The sequence below is a fragment of the Oncorhynchus keta genome, chromosome 24 (assembly GCF_023373465.1).
Source record: "Oncorhynchus keta strain PuntledgeMale-10-30-2019 chromosome 24, Oket_V2, whole genome shotgun sequence".
NCBI classification, from domain to species: Eukaryota; Metazoa; Chordata; class Actinopteri; order Salmoniformes; family Salmonidae; genus Oncorhynchus; species Oncorhynchus keta.
The window spans coordinates 17,668,117-17,686,018 of NC_068444.1; the positions used below are offsets into that span (position 1 = coordinate 17,668,117).

The window sequence follows — 17,902 nt, forward strand, 5'->3', positions numbered from 1 at the left end:
TACAACTCAAACACTTTTTTATCGAGTCCAGCAAAAATACAGCGTCATCAACTTAAGACGTCTCATTATTGGGATTAACACATAAATCAGTTATTTATTTTCCAATATACAAAATCAAAAACTATAAATATCCACAGTAAAGAAGAATAAAACATGTTCAAGTTTGATATTTGGTGGGTTGCTTAATTTAGGTCTACTGTATGTATTTACCTATAGGGATTTCTTAAATAACAATATAAAACATGAATTATAGCTTTTTGCATTTACAAATGATGAATAGGTGAAATAACCATGATAAAAATAACACTGTGCTAAAATGTGTCTTCTTTCTATTGACGTAGACAAATGGAGGTCAAACTATTGCTGGAGTACAGAAGTGTCACACCAAGAGAACATCTTCCTGAAGCAAAATATCAACACAATCTGACAACTACAAATAATACATGGCAGACAAGCTATTTCTATAACAGTGGGATAAACACTATCAGTCAAACGTTTTAGAACACCTACTCATTTCAAGGGTTTTTCTTAATTTTTACTATTTTCTACATTGTAGAATAATAGTGAAGACATCATATGAAATAACACATGTGGAATCATGTAGTAACCAAAAAAAGTGTTAAACAAATCAAAATATATTTTATATTTGAGATTCTTCAAATAGCCAACATTTGCCTTGATGACAGCTTTGCACAATTTAGGCATTCTCTCAACCAGCTTCATGAGATAGTCACCTGGAATGCACCTAAATTAACAGGTGTGTCTTCTTAAAGGTTAATTTGTGGATTTTCTTTCCTTCTGAATGCGTGTGAGTAGTGTTGTGAAAAGGTAGGGTGGGTATACAGAAGATAGCCCTATTTGGTAAAAGAGTCCATATTATGGCAAGAACAGCTCAAATAAGAAAAGAGAAATGACAGTCCATCATTACTTTAAGATATGAAGGTCAGTCAAAAACGGAAAATTGCAAGGACTTTGAAAGTTTCTTCAAATGCAGTCGCAAAAACAATCAAGCGCTATGATGAAACTGTCTCTCATGAGGACCGCCACAGGAATGGAAGACCCAGAGTTACCAGCCTCAGAAATTGCAGCCCAAATAAATGCTTCACAGAGCTCAAGTAACAGACACATCTCAACACCAACTGTTCAGAGGAGACTGTGTGTATCAGGCCTTCATGGTCAAATTGCTGCAAAGAAACTACTACTAAAGGACACCAATAAGAAGAAGACTTGCTTGGGCCAAGAAACACGAGCAATGGACATTAGACCGGTGGAAATTTGTCCTTTGGAGATTTTTGGTTCCAACCGCTGTATCTTTGTGAGTGAACAGATGATCTCAGAATGTGTATTTCCCACCATGAATCATGGAGGAGGTGGTGAGATGGTGCTTTGCTGGTGACACGGTCTGTGATTTATTTAGAACTCAAGGCACACTTAACCAGCATGGCTACCACAGCATTCTGCAGCAATACGCCATCCCATCTGGTTTGGGCTTAGTGGGACTATCATTTGTTTTTCAACAGGACAATGACCCAACACACCTACAGGCTGTGTAAGGCCTATTTTACCAAGAAGGAGAGTGATGGTGCGCTGCATCAGATGACCTGGCCTCCAGAATCACCTGACCTCACCCCAATTGAGATGGTTTGTGATTAGTTGGACCGCAGAGTGAAAGAAAAGCAGCCAACAAGTGCTCAGCATATGTGGGAACTCCTTCAAGACTGTTGGAAAAACATTCCAGGTGATGTTGGTTGAGAGAATGCCAAGAGTGTGCAAAGGGTAGCTATATGAAGAATATAAATTATATTTTGATTTGTTTAACACTTTTGGTTATTACATGATTCCATGTGTGTTATTTCATAGTTTTGATGTCTTCACTATTATTTTACAATGTAGAAAATAGTACAAATAAAGAAAAACCCTTGAATGAGTAGGTGTTCTAAAGCTTTTGACCGGTAGTATATACTGAAAAAAATATGAACGCAATATGTAAAGAGTTGGTCCCATGTTTCATGAACTGAAATAAAAGATCCCAGAATGTTTCCATATGCACTAAAAGCATATTTCTCAAATTTTGTGCACAAATTTGTCTTCAATGTATTTATTTAAATGTCCTTATATGAACTGTAAACTCAGTAAAATCTGTGAAATGGTTGCATGTTGCGTTTATATTCTTGTTCAGTATAATACTTACTGATCATACAAAGATATGAAAAGTTGAAGCATTTTCTTCAACAGTTCTCATATGGCCAACAGGGGTCAGTATACGGCAATATTGTACAAATAAAAGGCAAACTACCATATAGCACAGGAAAAACATATACAGCCAACATTAGATACAACGTGTGGCTCCATGTAGCGTCATCCCTGGTATCTGCTCTCAAACAGCTAACCCCCTTCCAAAATAGCTGACCAATGACACGTCTTCCAAGGGTCCATATCTTCAGTTGTTAATGCTCATACAGTTCAGCACACAGAATGCCACGGTAACGTGCATGCATAGTCTTAGTTAAAGAAGTTTCGGAAACAAATGCTAGTTCAGAAAAAAAAACAAGGTGAAAAGGCTCAACAAGAATTTTGCTAAATGTAAATGCTACAGGCAGCTCCAGCATGCAATAAGCAGGTAATGACCACACCAGACCATTCAACTTTAACGGGAATCAAATAAGACAAGAAGGACTGGATCAGAGTTACAACATAACAAGGCAGGTGTAAATATCTCACACGCATTGCAACGGAAAAAAACCCCTCCTTTGTTAACTCAGACAGTATTTGTAAGTTAAACAAAGCTACCATAACATCAGTTATAAGGCTACATCTCTGAAAAGAAATATCCCCAGGATCTAAAAACAAAAAGACATTAAAAGAGAACTCATGGGAATAACAACCCATGATGGTGGTTTATATAGCAGGAAGACGGAGGAGACTCGGGAACATGGAGGGAAGTTGTGCATTAAGACACACAAATCCACAAATATGGTGCAGGTCTTGAACAAATGACCAGATCTACAAGATAACCGGAGAAGAGTTTAACCTGTGAAGGACCCCAACATGACAACGTGCGCTGACCTGCACCAAATCCATATCTAGAAAGCTCCCTTTCTCACTCTTCCTACAGTACATGTGTCTGTGCAATGGCCAGAGAACTGAGTCTTCACCTGTTGTCAACACATTACTCTACATCTGATAAATAAGGCACCTGATCACAAAGTCACAAACTCCTTGATTGCGAGATGGGCGGGAGACATTGATGAATATAGGCTATAGTTCCAAGAGAATGTTCAGTGAAACCTGAGCTGTGCTACAGTCAGAGAACATCATCATTTATTTCGTAGCAACATGGTGCTGATGTTTTCATGCCAGTAAACCTCCCTATTTTTCAAACCGTGGAATAGACACTATGGGATATAAAAAACTTGGACAAACAAAGGTGGAGGACCTGGCATGCTGTAGTCTGAATAACTAATCAGCTCTGCATCAAACCCCAAAATAAAATGTCTTACATGTTTACAATGCAGATATACCCTTATAATAAGATACATTTCCAGGCCAGTTAGACAACACTAAACAAGACAAAAGCACTATTTTTCCTCTTTCTTCAGCATGTCGATCTCCTTCCAAACGATCATTTACCAACACCGCTTGGGAAGTACACACAAAAATAGATACTACCAGTCCTTTCTATTATATTCCAGAAAAAACAAAACAACTAAATGTCGTCAGATTGGCTGTTACAGTCCATGTCTGCACACAAGCTTTATTTCTGTAGGGATGTCCTGGTGCGCTTGGCTGGTGTCTGTGGGCTCTCCTGGCTTCTCTTTGTGGCACCTTTAGGAGTTCCGCTCTGAGCAGGTTCACTGGCTCTCTTTATGGCAGGCTTAGGGCTTGTACTAACAGTATGTGTAGGCTCCAGAGCTCTCTTTGTGGCACCCTTAGGAGTTCCACTCTGAGCAGGTTCACTGGCTCTCTTTATGGCAGGCTTAGGGCTTGTACTAACAGTATGTGTAGGCTCCAGAGCTCTCTTTGTGGCACCCTTAGGAGTTCCACTCTGAGCAGGTTCACTGGCTCTCTTTATGGCAGGCTTAGGGCTTGTACTAACAGTATGTGTAGGCTCCAGAGCTCTCTTTGTGGCACCCTTAGGAGTTCCACTCTGAGCAGGTTCATTTGCTTTCTTAGTGGCAGGCTTAGGGCTTGCACTATGAGGGACGGAGGGGGGTGGAGTGGCCTCCATCTTCCTCTGTGACCTAGTGAGAACCTGGTCAGGAGAACCTGGTGTTTTGACGTCCATGTTCTGTTGAGGAGTCTCTGCAGCACTTTCAGCGCCATTGCGCTCAGTACCTTTACTTTCAGTGACTTTAGTCTCAAAGACTCTACTTTGAGAGGGTCTCTTTGTTTGACCTTTTGTTGCCATAGTCTTATCCACCACTGCCTTCTCTGCTCCAACCTGCTGCTTGTCAAAGTCTGTCTTGGGGACGGTGGCAGAAACAGGGGTGTTTTTCTGTGCTTTTGGAGTCATTACTCTTTGGGGAGACCTCTGTGGTGATGCACTCTCTTTCCTACTGAGATCTCTTAAGGTTCTACTGCTTCTGCTGATCTTGACTGATCTCTCCAGGACAGCAGCTTTTACTGGAGGCTTTCTACTAGGAGATGGCTGTGCTCGCTCTGTTTTTACTACACTTGTCTGCTTTACACTTTTATCACCAGAAACTGATAATTTCTGCCTCTGGGAAATGGCCGGTTTCAATTTTGACGGTTTTGCCAATTTTTTATTTGGGGTTTTAGAGGGTTTGACTTTGGAAACTTCAAGCTCTTTTCTTGGGGCCCCTTTCGGATTCTTGGAGCTCTGTTGACCTTGCATCTTCTCCCTTATATTGGAGTACTTCCTCAGGATCCGGGCGCTGGCTGGGTTCTTGGCCTTCGCTGAGGCCTTCTGGCCATCGGCTGGCTGTACCTGTGCCTCTGCAGAGGAAACATAGGCTTTGGTGGAGATCCGGGTAGCTGTAGTCAGCTCTCTCTTTTCCTTCCCTTTGGGCATACTTGTACTGACCTCCTGCTCCAGGGCTTTAGCAATCAGCTTCTGACTCTTAGGGTTGCTCTTCACAGGGGAAGCCATGGCAAACTTCTTCAAGTGTTTCTTCAAGCGCTCGGCTTGAAGGCTAGGGAAGACCCCTTGAGATGGCCTTTGGGACATACCGGGGAAGAGCAGCTGGGTCTCAGAGGGAAGACGCGTGTTCACCTTCTTTACGATGACCAGCGATTGGGTTTCTGTTGACTCCATGTACCAGTGGCAAATGCTGGCTAGGTCCAAATCGTTCTTGAAAAGCATTTGAACTAGCGAGTACCTCTGATGATCCGAAGACTTGGGCTTGCGAACCCTGCGCTTACTCTTCCATATCGCTGCCTGTCTGTCTGCCTTATTTTTGTGTCTTGGCGTTGGATGTCCCTCTTTGTCCATCTGGACCCAGCCTCTTTGCATCTTATCGAACCTGGTGTTCAGGGAGGAGATTTTCTGTTGGTTTTCCACTACATCCAGTAACTCCAGGAACTTGTGTCGAGTCTGTACTGGAAGCTCCAGCTTGGGCAGGAGGAGAGGAGTGACTGAGCTGGAGGGCAGAGGGGAACTGTCCAGCAAAGGTGATTCCCTCAATGGAGACTTGATGATCCTCTCTGATTTGAACCTGATTGGTGATGGGAGTCTCACTGGGGATTTCAGCCTAATGGGAGATGCCACTTCACTCCATTTCGCAGCTGTGATTGGAGTACTGGTCGAGGGTGTGGGCGACCTCTGGGCCCTCAAAGCTGACTTTCTGTTCTCCACTGGGGTCGGTGGGGTTGCCAGGGTAATGGACTGGCTGGCCACGTCCGTTTTACTACTCTCACTCCTCAATGGCATTCGCCCAGGTTTGTCTGAAGCACTGCTGACGGAAGACCTACTGGAACATTCAGATGAAGTTTTGTTATCCATTAAAGTTGGTGCCTCTGGCTTCTTTTGCAAAGTAGGTTCCTCTGAGTTTTTCAGCAAAGTCAATTTTCTTGATTCTCCATCCTTTTTGAGAGTTCTTTTGCTTCTTAGTGGACTACTTTGTGTGTGGGCCTCACTCTTTTTAATGATTGTACCCTCTGTTAGAGCAGAATCCTCACTGCTAACTTGCTGACTCTCAACAATTTCAACTTCCTTTGCTACCATCATTGACGACCTGAGCTTCGGTCTAGTTTGCACCCTAGTTTCCTCTGCTGTTTTCTCTGTCTCGCTGGGTTTGGCATTTGGAGCTGGCTGAGCTTTTTGAACTTTCAGCTCTGCAGAGCTCTGGGTGACTGCACTGTTTTGATGAGATGAAGGGAAGAGATGGGAGACAATAGGAAGAAGAGGATAGGCAATGGGGAGGGGAGGGTTGAGCGCAGTGGAGGGGAGTGGGAGGGAGGTAGACGGTTCTGGGGCAACAATGAAAGTAACAGCCCCTTCAACAGAAGGGGAGGCGACAGGGACGAGAGGGGAGGCTTCAGGGACGGCGACAGGGACGTGGACAGGGGAGGCGACAGGGACGAGAGGGGGGGCGACAGGGGCGAGAGGGGGCGACAGGGGCGAGAGGGGAGGCGACAGGGACGAGAGGGGAGGCGACAGGGACGAGAGGGGAGGCGACAGGGACGAGAGGGGAGGCGACAGGGACGAGAGGGGAGGCGACAGGGGCGAGAGGGGAGGCGACAGGGACGAGAGGGGAGGCGACAGGGACGAGAGGGGAGGCGACAGGGACGAGAGGGGAGGCGTCAGGGACGAGAGGGGAGGCGTCAGGGACGAGAGGGGAGGCGTCAGGGACGAGAGGGGAGGCGTCAGGGACGAGAGGGGAGGCGTCAGGGACGAGAGGGGAGGCGTCAGGGACGAGAGGGGAGGCGTCAGGGACGAGAGGGGAGGCGTCACGGATGAGAGGGGAGGCGTCAGGGACGAGAGGGGAGACGTCAGGGATGAGAGGTGAGGCGTCAGGGACGAGAGGTGAGGCGTCAGGGACGAGAGGGGAGGCAACAGCTGCTGCCTGTTGCAGTCTGGCAGATCTGAGGGGTTGTCTGGACTCAGGTCTCCTGGAGGAGTTGACTGGTGTGTCTGGGACTTGAGGAGTGTCAGGAATGCTCTGGCTTGCTGTTATAGGGGCAATAGGGGTCCTTGTGTCAGACATGTTCTGGCTTGCTTCAGCAGGGGTCTGTGTGTCAGGCAGGTTCTGAGTGATTTTAGCTTGAGGGGTTCTTTTGGGCCGTATGGACACAGGGCTTTTGATCACTTCGGCTGAAGGGAGTGAGACTTGAGGAACCTCTGGCATGTTCTCAGAATATTTCTCAGATTGTTTCAGGGAGGCCTTGGTGAGGCGCTTCGACAAAGGGCTTTTGACGCTTTCCCCAGCAGGGATCGGGGTGAGAGGAGTCTCAGGTGAGACTTGTGGAATCTCAGCCGTGTTCTCAGAAGGGTTCTCAGTCTGTTTCAGAGACGCCTTAGTGGGGCGTTTAGTCTTAGTTGGAGTAGACTCTGGGGTGGTTCTGGCTGGCCGTTCACGCAAACATCTGTCAGAATGTCCAATAGGTCTACCATTCACATATCCACATATAATCATACTCTCTGTATCAATCACTGCAGCTTCCTTCACCCTTGAAGGAATCACTCGTGCTGGAATACCCTGTTTTTCAGAACGCCTGAGAGGCAATTCTCTCTCAACTGCCTTACTGGCCTTTTTAGAGGACGAATCAACATGTGTCTTTTCCTCTTCAGGCACATTGTCGCCATCGCCTGGAGCCAAGTCTGGTTCAACCTCGCCCGTTTCCTGCACCTCTATCCTTTCACTCTCCGTGGGAACCTCCATGCCAGCATTTCCTTCTCCTCCAGAGCCCTCAGACGGTTTCTGGTCAATTGAAATTTGAGGTTCCAGAGGCATGGCCTGCTCTTTGTCAACTGCACCTGCACCCACTACCTCTTTGTCAACTGCACCACCTGCACCCACTACCTCTTTGTCAACTGCACCTGCACCCACTACCTCTTTGTCAACTGCACCTGCACCCACTACCTCTTTGTCAACTGCACCTGCATCCACTACCTCTTTGTCAACTGCACTCACTACCTCCTTGTCTTCATTGCTCTCCAGGGAAGGGGTCAGTGATGCAGATTCCTGTTGGGTTTCAGAGACAACTTTCTGGCCCTCTGGCACACCCTGCAGCATATCCTGGCCAAGCTCAGCTTCTTCTGATGTCTTATCCTGTAATAAGTTTACATCTTTCCCCATCACCACCTGCTCTGGGTTTTCACTTAAAACAATGTAATTGTGTATACTGTTTAAATCCTGATCTGGTGTCTCGACCACAGTCTGAGCTAGATTATCCTCTGGTGCTACGCTCTGCCTTGGCTGCTCCGAGTTCGTCCCTGTACTCTGCTCGTTATCCACCGGGGGACTCTGTGAAGGAGGTGGAGGGGCAGTCTGCTCTTTGCACTGACTCTGGTCTGTCTGACTAGTCTCAACAATCAGTGCCATCTCACTGGCTGATGCTGCTGCAGCCTCCACATCCCCCGACACCTCACTTTCAGCTGGAAGCTCGGAAGGAGTTTTCTGACTGACCGTCTCCACAAAACCTCCAACAAAAGGCATATCCACAAGAGGTAGTCCCTCAGGCTTGCCAAGCACCTGTTTAGGTGTGACCAGAGTGATGGGCTCTGGCATTGGAGCAGGACAGTTGCCACTATCATTGCGGGCAGACGTCTTGGCTAATGTACGGACAGTCTTCAGCTCCCACATTTCTTCCACATACATGTGACCTCGGGTGCTTTTCCTGGCGTTGCGTCGAGGGAGCAGACGGTGCTGCCGTTCCCGGAAACACTCTGTGATTGGTTTGTCGATGTAGACGATGTCGCAGTGGCCGAGATCAGGGTCGGTTACAAACCGACACACTGAGGAAGTGGCCCTAGGCCGGTGGTAGGAAGACCCCTTTATGGTCTTCCTTGCTGTCCCGGGGGAAACTGGGGGTATGTTGTTGGGGGTCTTTTCAGGTGGACTTTGTTTGACCAGCGTGTCTTTGGTATGTTCAATGGAGCCTCTTTGTCTTGTTGAGCGATCAGCATGATCGTGCCTTTTCACAGAGGAGCCTTGTCCAGCACTGTAAGTATCTGCTCTGGTTGAGGAGTCAGAAATGCCCTGCATTTCTTCCAAAGTACCGGCGCCAGCAGGAAGAGAGGTGGTGAGCACACAGGATAGCTTTTTACCATCAGCCAGGCTGCTGGACTTCATGATTTTGATCTTTAGCGGAGCATGGTCACTAAGACGTTTACTCACACTGTTATCTGCGCTTCTGAACAGTGTTGCCAAAGCCTTAGACTCCCCTGGGCCAGGTTTACGGAGATCCAAGGCCGGCCCAGCGGCCCCAGACACATTTCTTAACACAGCAGTCTGCTCTGGGGCTACCAACCTTTCTTGCCCCTCCGTCGATCCTTTTGGAGTGGAAGCCAGGGGAAGTTTGTGACCAGTCCTCCCCCTCTCTGGGGTCTGCAGGCAAGGTGCAGGGCTAGGACCCTGGAGGGCTCCATGCTCCACTGAGCAAGAGGGTTTGGAGGCAGAAGCTAGCGAAGTACTGGAGGAGGATATAGCCTTAACCTAGAACAAGAACCACCATGGGGTTATTCAATACCTCAGTTTAGTTTTTACATAGACAAATCCAGAGCACTGTATAGAGTTTTGCCATTGAGGTTTATGTAATTGTTGAATTTACACTACAACTATAGATTTAGGAATTAGAATACTAGAATGAACATTAACCTTATGACAGTATAAAATGGAATCCATTTTGGTAAGGAAGCTGGTCAACCATGGTCAACCAGTGCTGTGATACGATGGTGTAAAATATTATTTGCACATTACCTTTGCTTGCTAGCCAGACAGTTTTAGTGGAATGATTCCAAATGTTTTCAAATTAACAGCCAATATGCCAACATTCCATTCAAACAATGCAGTCAATCGGCTGAAATCAGTTGATGTCAGGACTTAGACAAGTTGTAAATCTGACAAGTACTGATATTGTATCTTATGAGACACAGCATTCCAAGAAAACAAACATCCAGACATTTATTGTCTGTTTACATATATTTTAGTGCAGGGATCATCAACTAGATTCAGCTGTGGGATGATATTTTCTTGAGCACATGGTCAAGGGACCGGAACATAATTAGAAATAATTTGCAGACTGCAAATTGCCCGCAAGAAGCCCAAACTGATATAATATTTGACTAAAACATAATCATTTCAAACCTTGCTTGCATTTGTATACAATCAAATATCTCTCTACGATGCGTAGGCATACTGTAGAACAGATTTCCTAAATGAAAATTCCTTGGAGCTGATTCGCCAGTGTTTTTATAGTCCAGCGATAACACAAAATAAAATAAATAAAATGTTCAGAAAACTTATAATAATATAATATAATAAAATCACTGCCAATTGGCAGTTTTAGAGGCTATTTAGACAAACAAAATATTGGTGCATAATTGTCATAAAACCTGTATAAACTGTATTTATAATTATAGAACAATATTTTCAGGTGACAATTTCTGAAATATTAAATGCCTTTAATTTCCTGTATAAGTAAAAGCAGGAAATGCATCACCTAAGCCTCTATAGCCATTCATTCAAATTAGACTGGTTTGGACTTCTATATGACCAAAACGGCTCCCATTATTGTACCATTCTGGAACTGAGGGTTTATGTCAGAGATCCTATTAAATTACTAGAGGCTATGACTACAACAGTCTATGGCCGCCATGTTAGCGCCTCGACATTACATGGGGAACATTTCAATAATAGTATGTACTAGAACAGTATTCAAAAAGTTGACCCAACTCTCTATATACATGGCTCTGGACAAAACAATCACTCGACAGTACCTCTGTCTTATTTACCTCCTCTGCTGTGCGGTATCTTCTTGTTTACGTATGTATGTATCCTCTGTTGTGTGTGATTTGCGATTTACTTTCAGGGAAAATAACTTTCTGTAAAATGTTAGCGAATTGAAAATGCACAATGAGAGTAATGCCTATACAGACCTCTGTCTGTAGGAAGCCCAGAGCGTCAACAATCTGCCTCTGGTGGTGCAGACACAGCTTGGTCATGAACTCCTCCAGCGTGGAGGTGGACTGCAGGTCCCGGGCCTTTTCTGTCGTCAGCTCCAGACATTCACTGCAAGACAAACAGGACAAGGATGTTTATATCGTTGTCATGAATATACACGTACGCTTACAAAAATGTCCAAAAGCATATTAATTCATTTTCAATCACAGGTTATTAGAAGGATAAAGAGAAGTCAGACTCAAGGTTAAAACATATGAAGCCCACATGGATTATAATGAGAGTTGTAGCGATAGGTAGGGTGAGGCGGTATGTCTTGTGTACTGGGGTATTTTGAAATACCCACAGTATGATTTCAATACTGTAGAATATTTTTTTTTTTAAATGTGGATATTTCTACTTTTTCCAATAAATACCTGCAGTCAACATACTTACTGACTTTATTGTCCCCATGGGGACATTTTGTTGCAGTGTCATGTACACGTTTAAAGTGCCGTTTAAATACAATAGGAACATTAGCCCAAGCTATTTAGGAAGGATATCACACCTGGCACAAATGATTGTGTAGATGTTTTTCCTGCCGAGGGGTACCCTATATCTGTGCCCAGAGGGGAGTGGTTCACTAGTTTACAGATTGTATTCTTTATTTCAGCCAGTTCATCAAAACAGCTGATTGAGTGAGTCATGTGTTTGTTTACAAAGAAGCACAACCAGCAAACAGAAGCTTCATGAGGTGAGCGATACCTCTGCAGCGCAATTTAGAGGTGATCAAGTTAGAAATTCACTGCTCATGTTTGTCAGCAACACATTCTAGTTACTTAATAGTTCTACCTAAAGATAAATTCTCTCCAGCGGTGTATTCGGTTTGCTAATTTGCCAATTGACTCGCTTCTTGAATCTTGGTAACTGAAGAGACATTCCCCTCCTAGATTAAGATCCCTGCTGTCTAATAGTTTTGTGTGTGCAGCAAACTGAGTAGCCCTTTGAAAAACATGCATAACTTCATGAGCTGGGTTGTCTGTCCTTGCAATTAGTTTGCATGCGCTCGTTAGCATTTACCTAGCATCCGCTATAGGAATTCCTTAGTATTAATTAAATTATGTTTTTGGGGGCTTCTTTTTGTTTAAAAAAAATGGCGCCCCTTGTATTTACCACCGGTAATACGGTGTAACCAAGGATGGCACAGGCATGATATGAAGGTATGAAAATGTGAACAACGCCCAACCCTAGCTATAGGTACTTAATGAATTTATCCTGCTGGATGGCAGCTTCTTAAATCCCTTTCCCTATGAAGATGATTAAAGTATTCACAGCACCCATCTAAATGAATTATTTTTCTATAGTTCAGAAAGAAATGCTATCATGAAAATGCAACATACAGGGCTGGGTTACATGCTAAGAGAAAAATGATATGGATATAAATGTGAAGGGAAAAAAACTGCCAGAATAAACATGGGGAATAGTAACTGACTCATAATTCAATCACGTTGGGTTTTTGTAAACCCTAAACCAAACGTATTGATTTCACTTGTCCATGTCAGAATTTCCATCAGTCCAGGATATCCTCACATTCAATCAAATGTATAGAATGAACATGGATCCATGACAACAAAGAAGCAGTGGTCATCATCAAAGCCCGTCTGTTGGTCCATCTTGCTGACACCATGGTCATTATTTCATAGACAGAACCATGAGGCTTATCATCCACATTGCTGGTGGAAAATGTTCACATGTAGATACTATGGACACACCAGAGTTTAACAAGAGTTAAGGCCAAAATATTGTTTGAGTTGCCTAAAAATATAACTTAATATCAACCCAATTAATGACTGAGTCAGACAATATGACCTTTATTACCAGCCATGGTTTCTAACTGTGTGGGAGGAATGAGACGCTCATGAGCAGTGTTAAATATGTCTTTAGCAAAATACAAGTATTCACAGAGTTGGCCTAATGAGACATTTGACAGCAATGAGTAGGAGTGTATAATTAGATACACAGTATTTAGTATTTAAATACATTTAATCTAGTAATTTTATGAAACAAAAATCGAGCCCATTACAAAATTTTGAAAAATCCAATGCTAAGTGTTTGTTTGAAAAAGACAAGAGAACATTACATTTTCACAAAATTTATTAGAAGAATAGGTCATTTTAATAAGTGAATATTTCGTCCAGTGAATTTGACCTGTTACATTGTTAGAATTCATCTCTTTTTCAAAATGGCATGTTTTTCCTTAAAGGATACATTGAGTAAATTCACACAAAGACAATCATTGGTGCCCCGGGTTCAATGCAACACACACAAAATGGAGATCATATCAACCACTTCAGTTCAAATATTATAAAGGGGTATATAAGAAGCAGTCATATTTTATTAGTAAAGTTGTCAAACCAAAATTGCATTCAAAAAAATGAAAATTGACCAGTGCAACCAAATTAACTTAGTGATCATTAAGTTCTCTCTACTACAAAGACACTTGGACCATAGCCAAGTTCTAATAACATAGTAACCCCCCCAAAAACATTCAGAAATAAATTACAATAGAAAACAAAAAAAATCTGCCAAACTGTGCAAATGGCAATTATTGAAATGAGGTTGTTAGGTTTGTGTGTACCTGTTGTTATCTGAGCATCTGAATACATTAGCCATTGAGACTAACGAATCCGAGGCATTTCATATGAAACTGAATTGCTTATAGCCCACTTAAGATGGAAATAAAACGTATTAAATGTTTTGTATTTAATTATTTTTGAAAAGCCTCCCAGTCCTTTATGTTTGACGTGTATTGTTCCACGCATTGCAAGTCATCACAATTAGTCCACCGTATAGGGTTGAAAAGAGCTGCTTTCAAACGTTTTAAAAGGAATAACTTGCTATGGCAGACTTCCTATAGAACAGTCTTAATCTACAAGCCGTAGAGACAAGCAGCAACATGTAGACTACCAAAACCAGCTCTAAATCCAGTGGGTTTAGAGAGGGAATAGGAGGGACTGCTCAAAGAGGACATTAACAAAATAAATCTCCCAACAAAAGGAATCACAAGTCAGAATCTCTTCTTCTGTTCAATCAATTCATATGCGGAAGGACCACTTTGAATCTTTTCTTTAACGATACCTTGCACTCAGAAGGTTCAACTAACGAGTTGTCCAGCTACATCAGTTTAGAAATTAGACCAAAATGCACTATTTTTTTTTCTTCAGGATTCACATTGTTCACAGATGCTCAGAGAGTAGGTTCAAACGTATTATGTTAAACAGTAGTTAATTATCAACGGAGTGTGATAACTATGGTGTCTGAGGCACTGTGAGCAGGAGAGATTAATGCAGTTTGGCTAATATCTTACCTGAACGGAGTTTAAATTGACATGCATTGTGTTTAAATAAAAAAATATAAAAACAAAGAAAAAAAACAGAGGTTCAATTGGATGTTTTTTTTTGACTCACTTGTGGGATCAGCTTCAGTCAAAGAAACCCCCACGCCCCCCCCAAATCCACATGCAAATAAAAAGCTCAACTGAAACAGACACTGTTAAGCATCAATTAGTATCTGACCTGTTTATTGGTGATTGTTGTTTTTTTACAGGACTTTAAGTTGCTGCTATGTCTAAATGTGTAGACAGTACCTGAAGGAGTGAGGGGTGTGTTTTTTATTTTACAGGACTTTAAGTTGCTGCTATGTCTAAATGTGTAGACAGTACCTGAATGAGTGAGGGGTGTGTTTTGTCCCTGAGGGTTTCTATGTCTCGCTCTCTCCACTTTTCTTTCAACATTGTAAATTAAGATCTGACCACAATAATCTGAATATGTGTACATGACAATTCACACATTTGTGTTCTCAACAAAAGAGAGTGGACGGCAGAGACGAGCAGAAATAGAGCAAAGAGACAACAGCAGCAAGAATAACAGAAGGGGAAGATATTTCACAAACGCACAAAAAAAACTGATGGAAATACACCTCCTTTTTAAACCGTATAATACAGAGTAAAAATTATTTGAACACATGGTATGTATGAGTTCATTACACAAATCTTAAGTAGGTCATTGTATAGATCATGGCCGGGATGACTAAGAATTCAAGTCTCAAAGGTTGTCTGTGACAATAATTTGCCTTCCATACACCAGTGTTTTCAACCAATCCTTCACCTACAGGATCAAACCAATTCCACTTCACATATACAACAGTGTCTTGAATCCACACCGCCAATAATTCAAAATATCATTCCTTCATACATTGCCCAAAACATAAAAGGTATTTTAAAGTAAAAAGTATATTGAAGTTAGTCTTCAGAAATGAATACACAAGTACTTTAAATAAGTAGACAAAGTGTATGTACAACAACCCAAACTGTATGTACACATCAGCTTAAAGTCTTTAATCAAAGGCCTTTATGAAGACTGCTTTCATGCGGAATCATACCATCGTAAAGCATCCACTCAAAACAGAGGAATGGAAATTAGAAAAGCAGTTTTGACATCAGCTGTTGCCTACCTCCCTGGATCTGTGATAGGAGCTAAATATAACTATGTATCAAGTAACACACACGTTCAAAAGTTTGGGGTCACTTAGACAATTCCTTGATTTTGAAAAGCAAATGTTTTGTCCACTAAAATATCATGAAATCGATAAGAAATACAGTGTAGACATTGTTAATGTTGTAAATGAGTATTGTAGCTGGAAACGGCAGAATATCTACAGTGCCTTGCAAAAGCATTCATCCCCCTTGGCATTGTTCCATTACAATTTAAAAATTGATTTTCATTTGGATTTCATGTAATGGACATAAACAAAGTAGTCCAATTGGTGAAATAAAAAATAAAAAAACAGAAAAGTGGTGTGTGCATATGTATTCACCCCCTTTGCTATGAAGCCCCTAAATAAGATCTGGTGCTACCAATTACCTTCAGAAGTCACCTAGTTAAATAAAGTCCACCTGTGTGCAATCTAAGTGTCACATGATGTGTCACATGATCTCAGTATATATACACCTGTTCTGAAAGACCCCAGAGTCTGCAACACCACTAAGCAAGCGACACCATGAAGACCAAGGAGCTCTCCAAACAGGTCAGAGAAAATGTTGTGGAGAAGTCCAGAACAGGATTGGGTTATAAAAAAACTGAAACTTTGAACATCCCACGAATCATCATTAAATCTATTATTTAAAAAATGGAAAGAATATGGCACCACAACAAACCTGCCAAGAGACTGCCTCCCAACAAAACTCACGGACCAGACAAGGAGGGAATTAATCATAGAGGCAACAAAGATAACCCTGAAGGAGCTGCAAAGCTCCACAGCGGAGATTGGAGTATCTGTTCATGGGACCACTTTAAGCCATACACTCCACAGAGCTGGACTTTATGGAAGTGGCCAGAAAAAAGCCAAAAATAAGCAAACACATATGGTGTTCACCAAAAGGCATGTGAGAGACTCCCCAAACATATGGAAGAAGGTACTCTGGTCAGATGAGACTAAAATGTAGCTTTTTGGCCATCAAGGAAAATGCTTTGTCTGGCGCAAGCCCAACACCTCATCACACCGAGAACACCATCCCCACAGTGAAGTATGTTAGTGGTAGCATCATGCTGTCCCATGTTTTTCCATCAGCAGGGACTGGGAAACTGGTCAGAATTGAAGGAAAGATGGATGGCGCTAAATACAGAAATTCTTGAGGGAAACCTGTTTCAGTCTTCCAGAGATTTGAGACTGGGACGGAGGTTCACCTTCCAGCAGGACAATGACCCTAAGTATACTGCTAATACAACACTTGGGTGGTTTAAGAGGGAACATATAAATGTCTTGGAATGGCCTAGTCAAAGCCAAGACATCAATCCAATGTGAATCTGTGCTATGACTTAAATATTGTTGTACACCAGCGGGAACCCATCCAACCTGAAGGAGCTGGAGAAGATTTGCCTTGAAGAATGGGCAAAAATCCCAGTGACTAGATGTGCCAAGCTTATAGAGAGACATCCCTAAAGAGACTTGCAGCTGTGATTGCTGCAAAAGATGGCTCTACAAAGTATTGACTTTGGGGGGGTTGAATAGTTGTGCAAGCTCAAGTTGTTTGTCTCATTTCACAATAAAAAAATATTTTTCATATTCAAAGTGGTAGGCATGTTGTGTAAATCATATGATACAAACCACCCAAAAAATACACTTGAATGCCAGGTTGTAATTGTAAGGCAACAAAATAGGAAAAATGCCACGGGGGTATTTACGCAAGCCACTGTACAGACATAAGTTTACAGACATTATCAGCAACCATCACTCCTGTGTTCAAATGCCACGTTGTGTTAGCTAGTCCAAGTTTATCATTTTAAAAAGGCTAACACAACGGGGCATTGAAACACAAGAGTGATTGCTGATAATGGGCCTCTGAAAGCCTATGTAGTTATTCCATTTTATTCCAGTTTCCAGCTACAATAGTCATTTACAACATTAACAATGTATACACCGTATTTCTGATCAATTTGAAATGGTCAAAAAGTGCTTTTCTTTAAAAAACAAGGACATTTCTAAGTGACCCCAAACTTTAATAGTAGTGTATGAGGTTTTAATATACAGTACATTCTGGAAATATTCAGACCCCTTCCCTTTTTCCACATTACAGCCTTATTCCAAAATGTCTTAAATCTACACACAATAACCCATAATGACAAAGCGAAAACACATTTTTAGAATTGTTTGCAAATTTAAAATTTTAAAACAGAAATACTCTATTTACATAAGAATTCAGACCCTTTGCTATGTATGAGACTCGAAATTGAGCTCAGGTGCATCCTGTTTCCATTGATCATCCTTGAGATGTTTCTACAACT

At 42.4% G+C, this 17,902-nt stretch overlaps 1 protein-coding gene across 1 annotated transcript in view; it reads right to left on the minus strand.

The window, feature by feature from the left end:
• The window catches only part of LOC118374670 (uncharacterized), a 72,152-nt gene continuing 54,250 nt past the window's right edge, over positions 1 to 17,902 (minus strand). The window contains 3 exon segments of the mRNA XM_052477906.1: positions 1 to 6,493; positions 6,495 to 9,617; positions 11,060 to 11,192. Coding sequence (XP_052333866.1) covers positions 3,755 to 6,493; positions 6,495 to 9,617; positions 11,060 to 11,192 — 5,995 coding nt within the window. The 3' untranslated portion in view covers positions 1 to 3,754.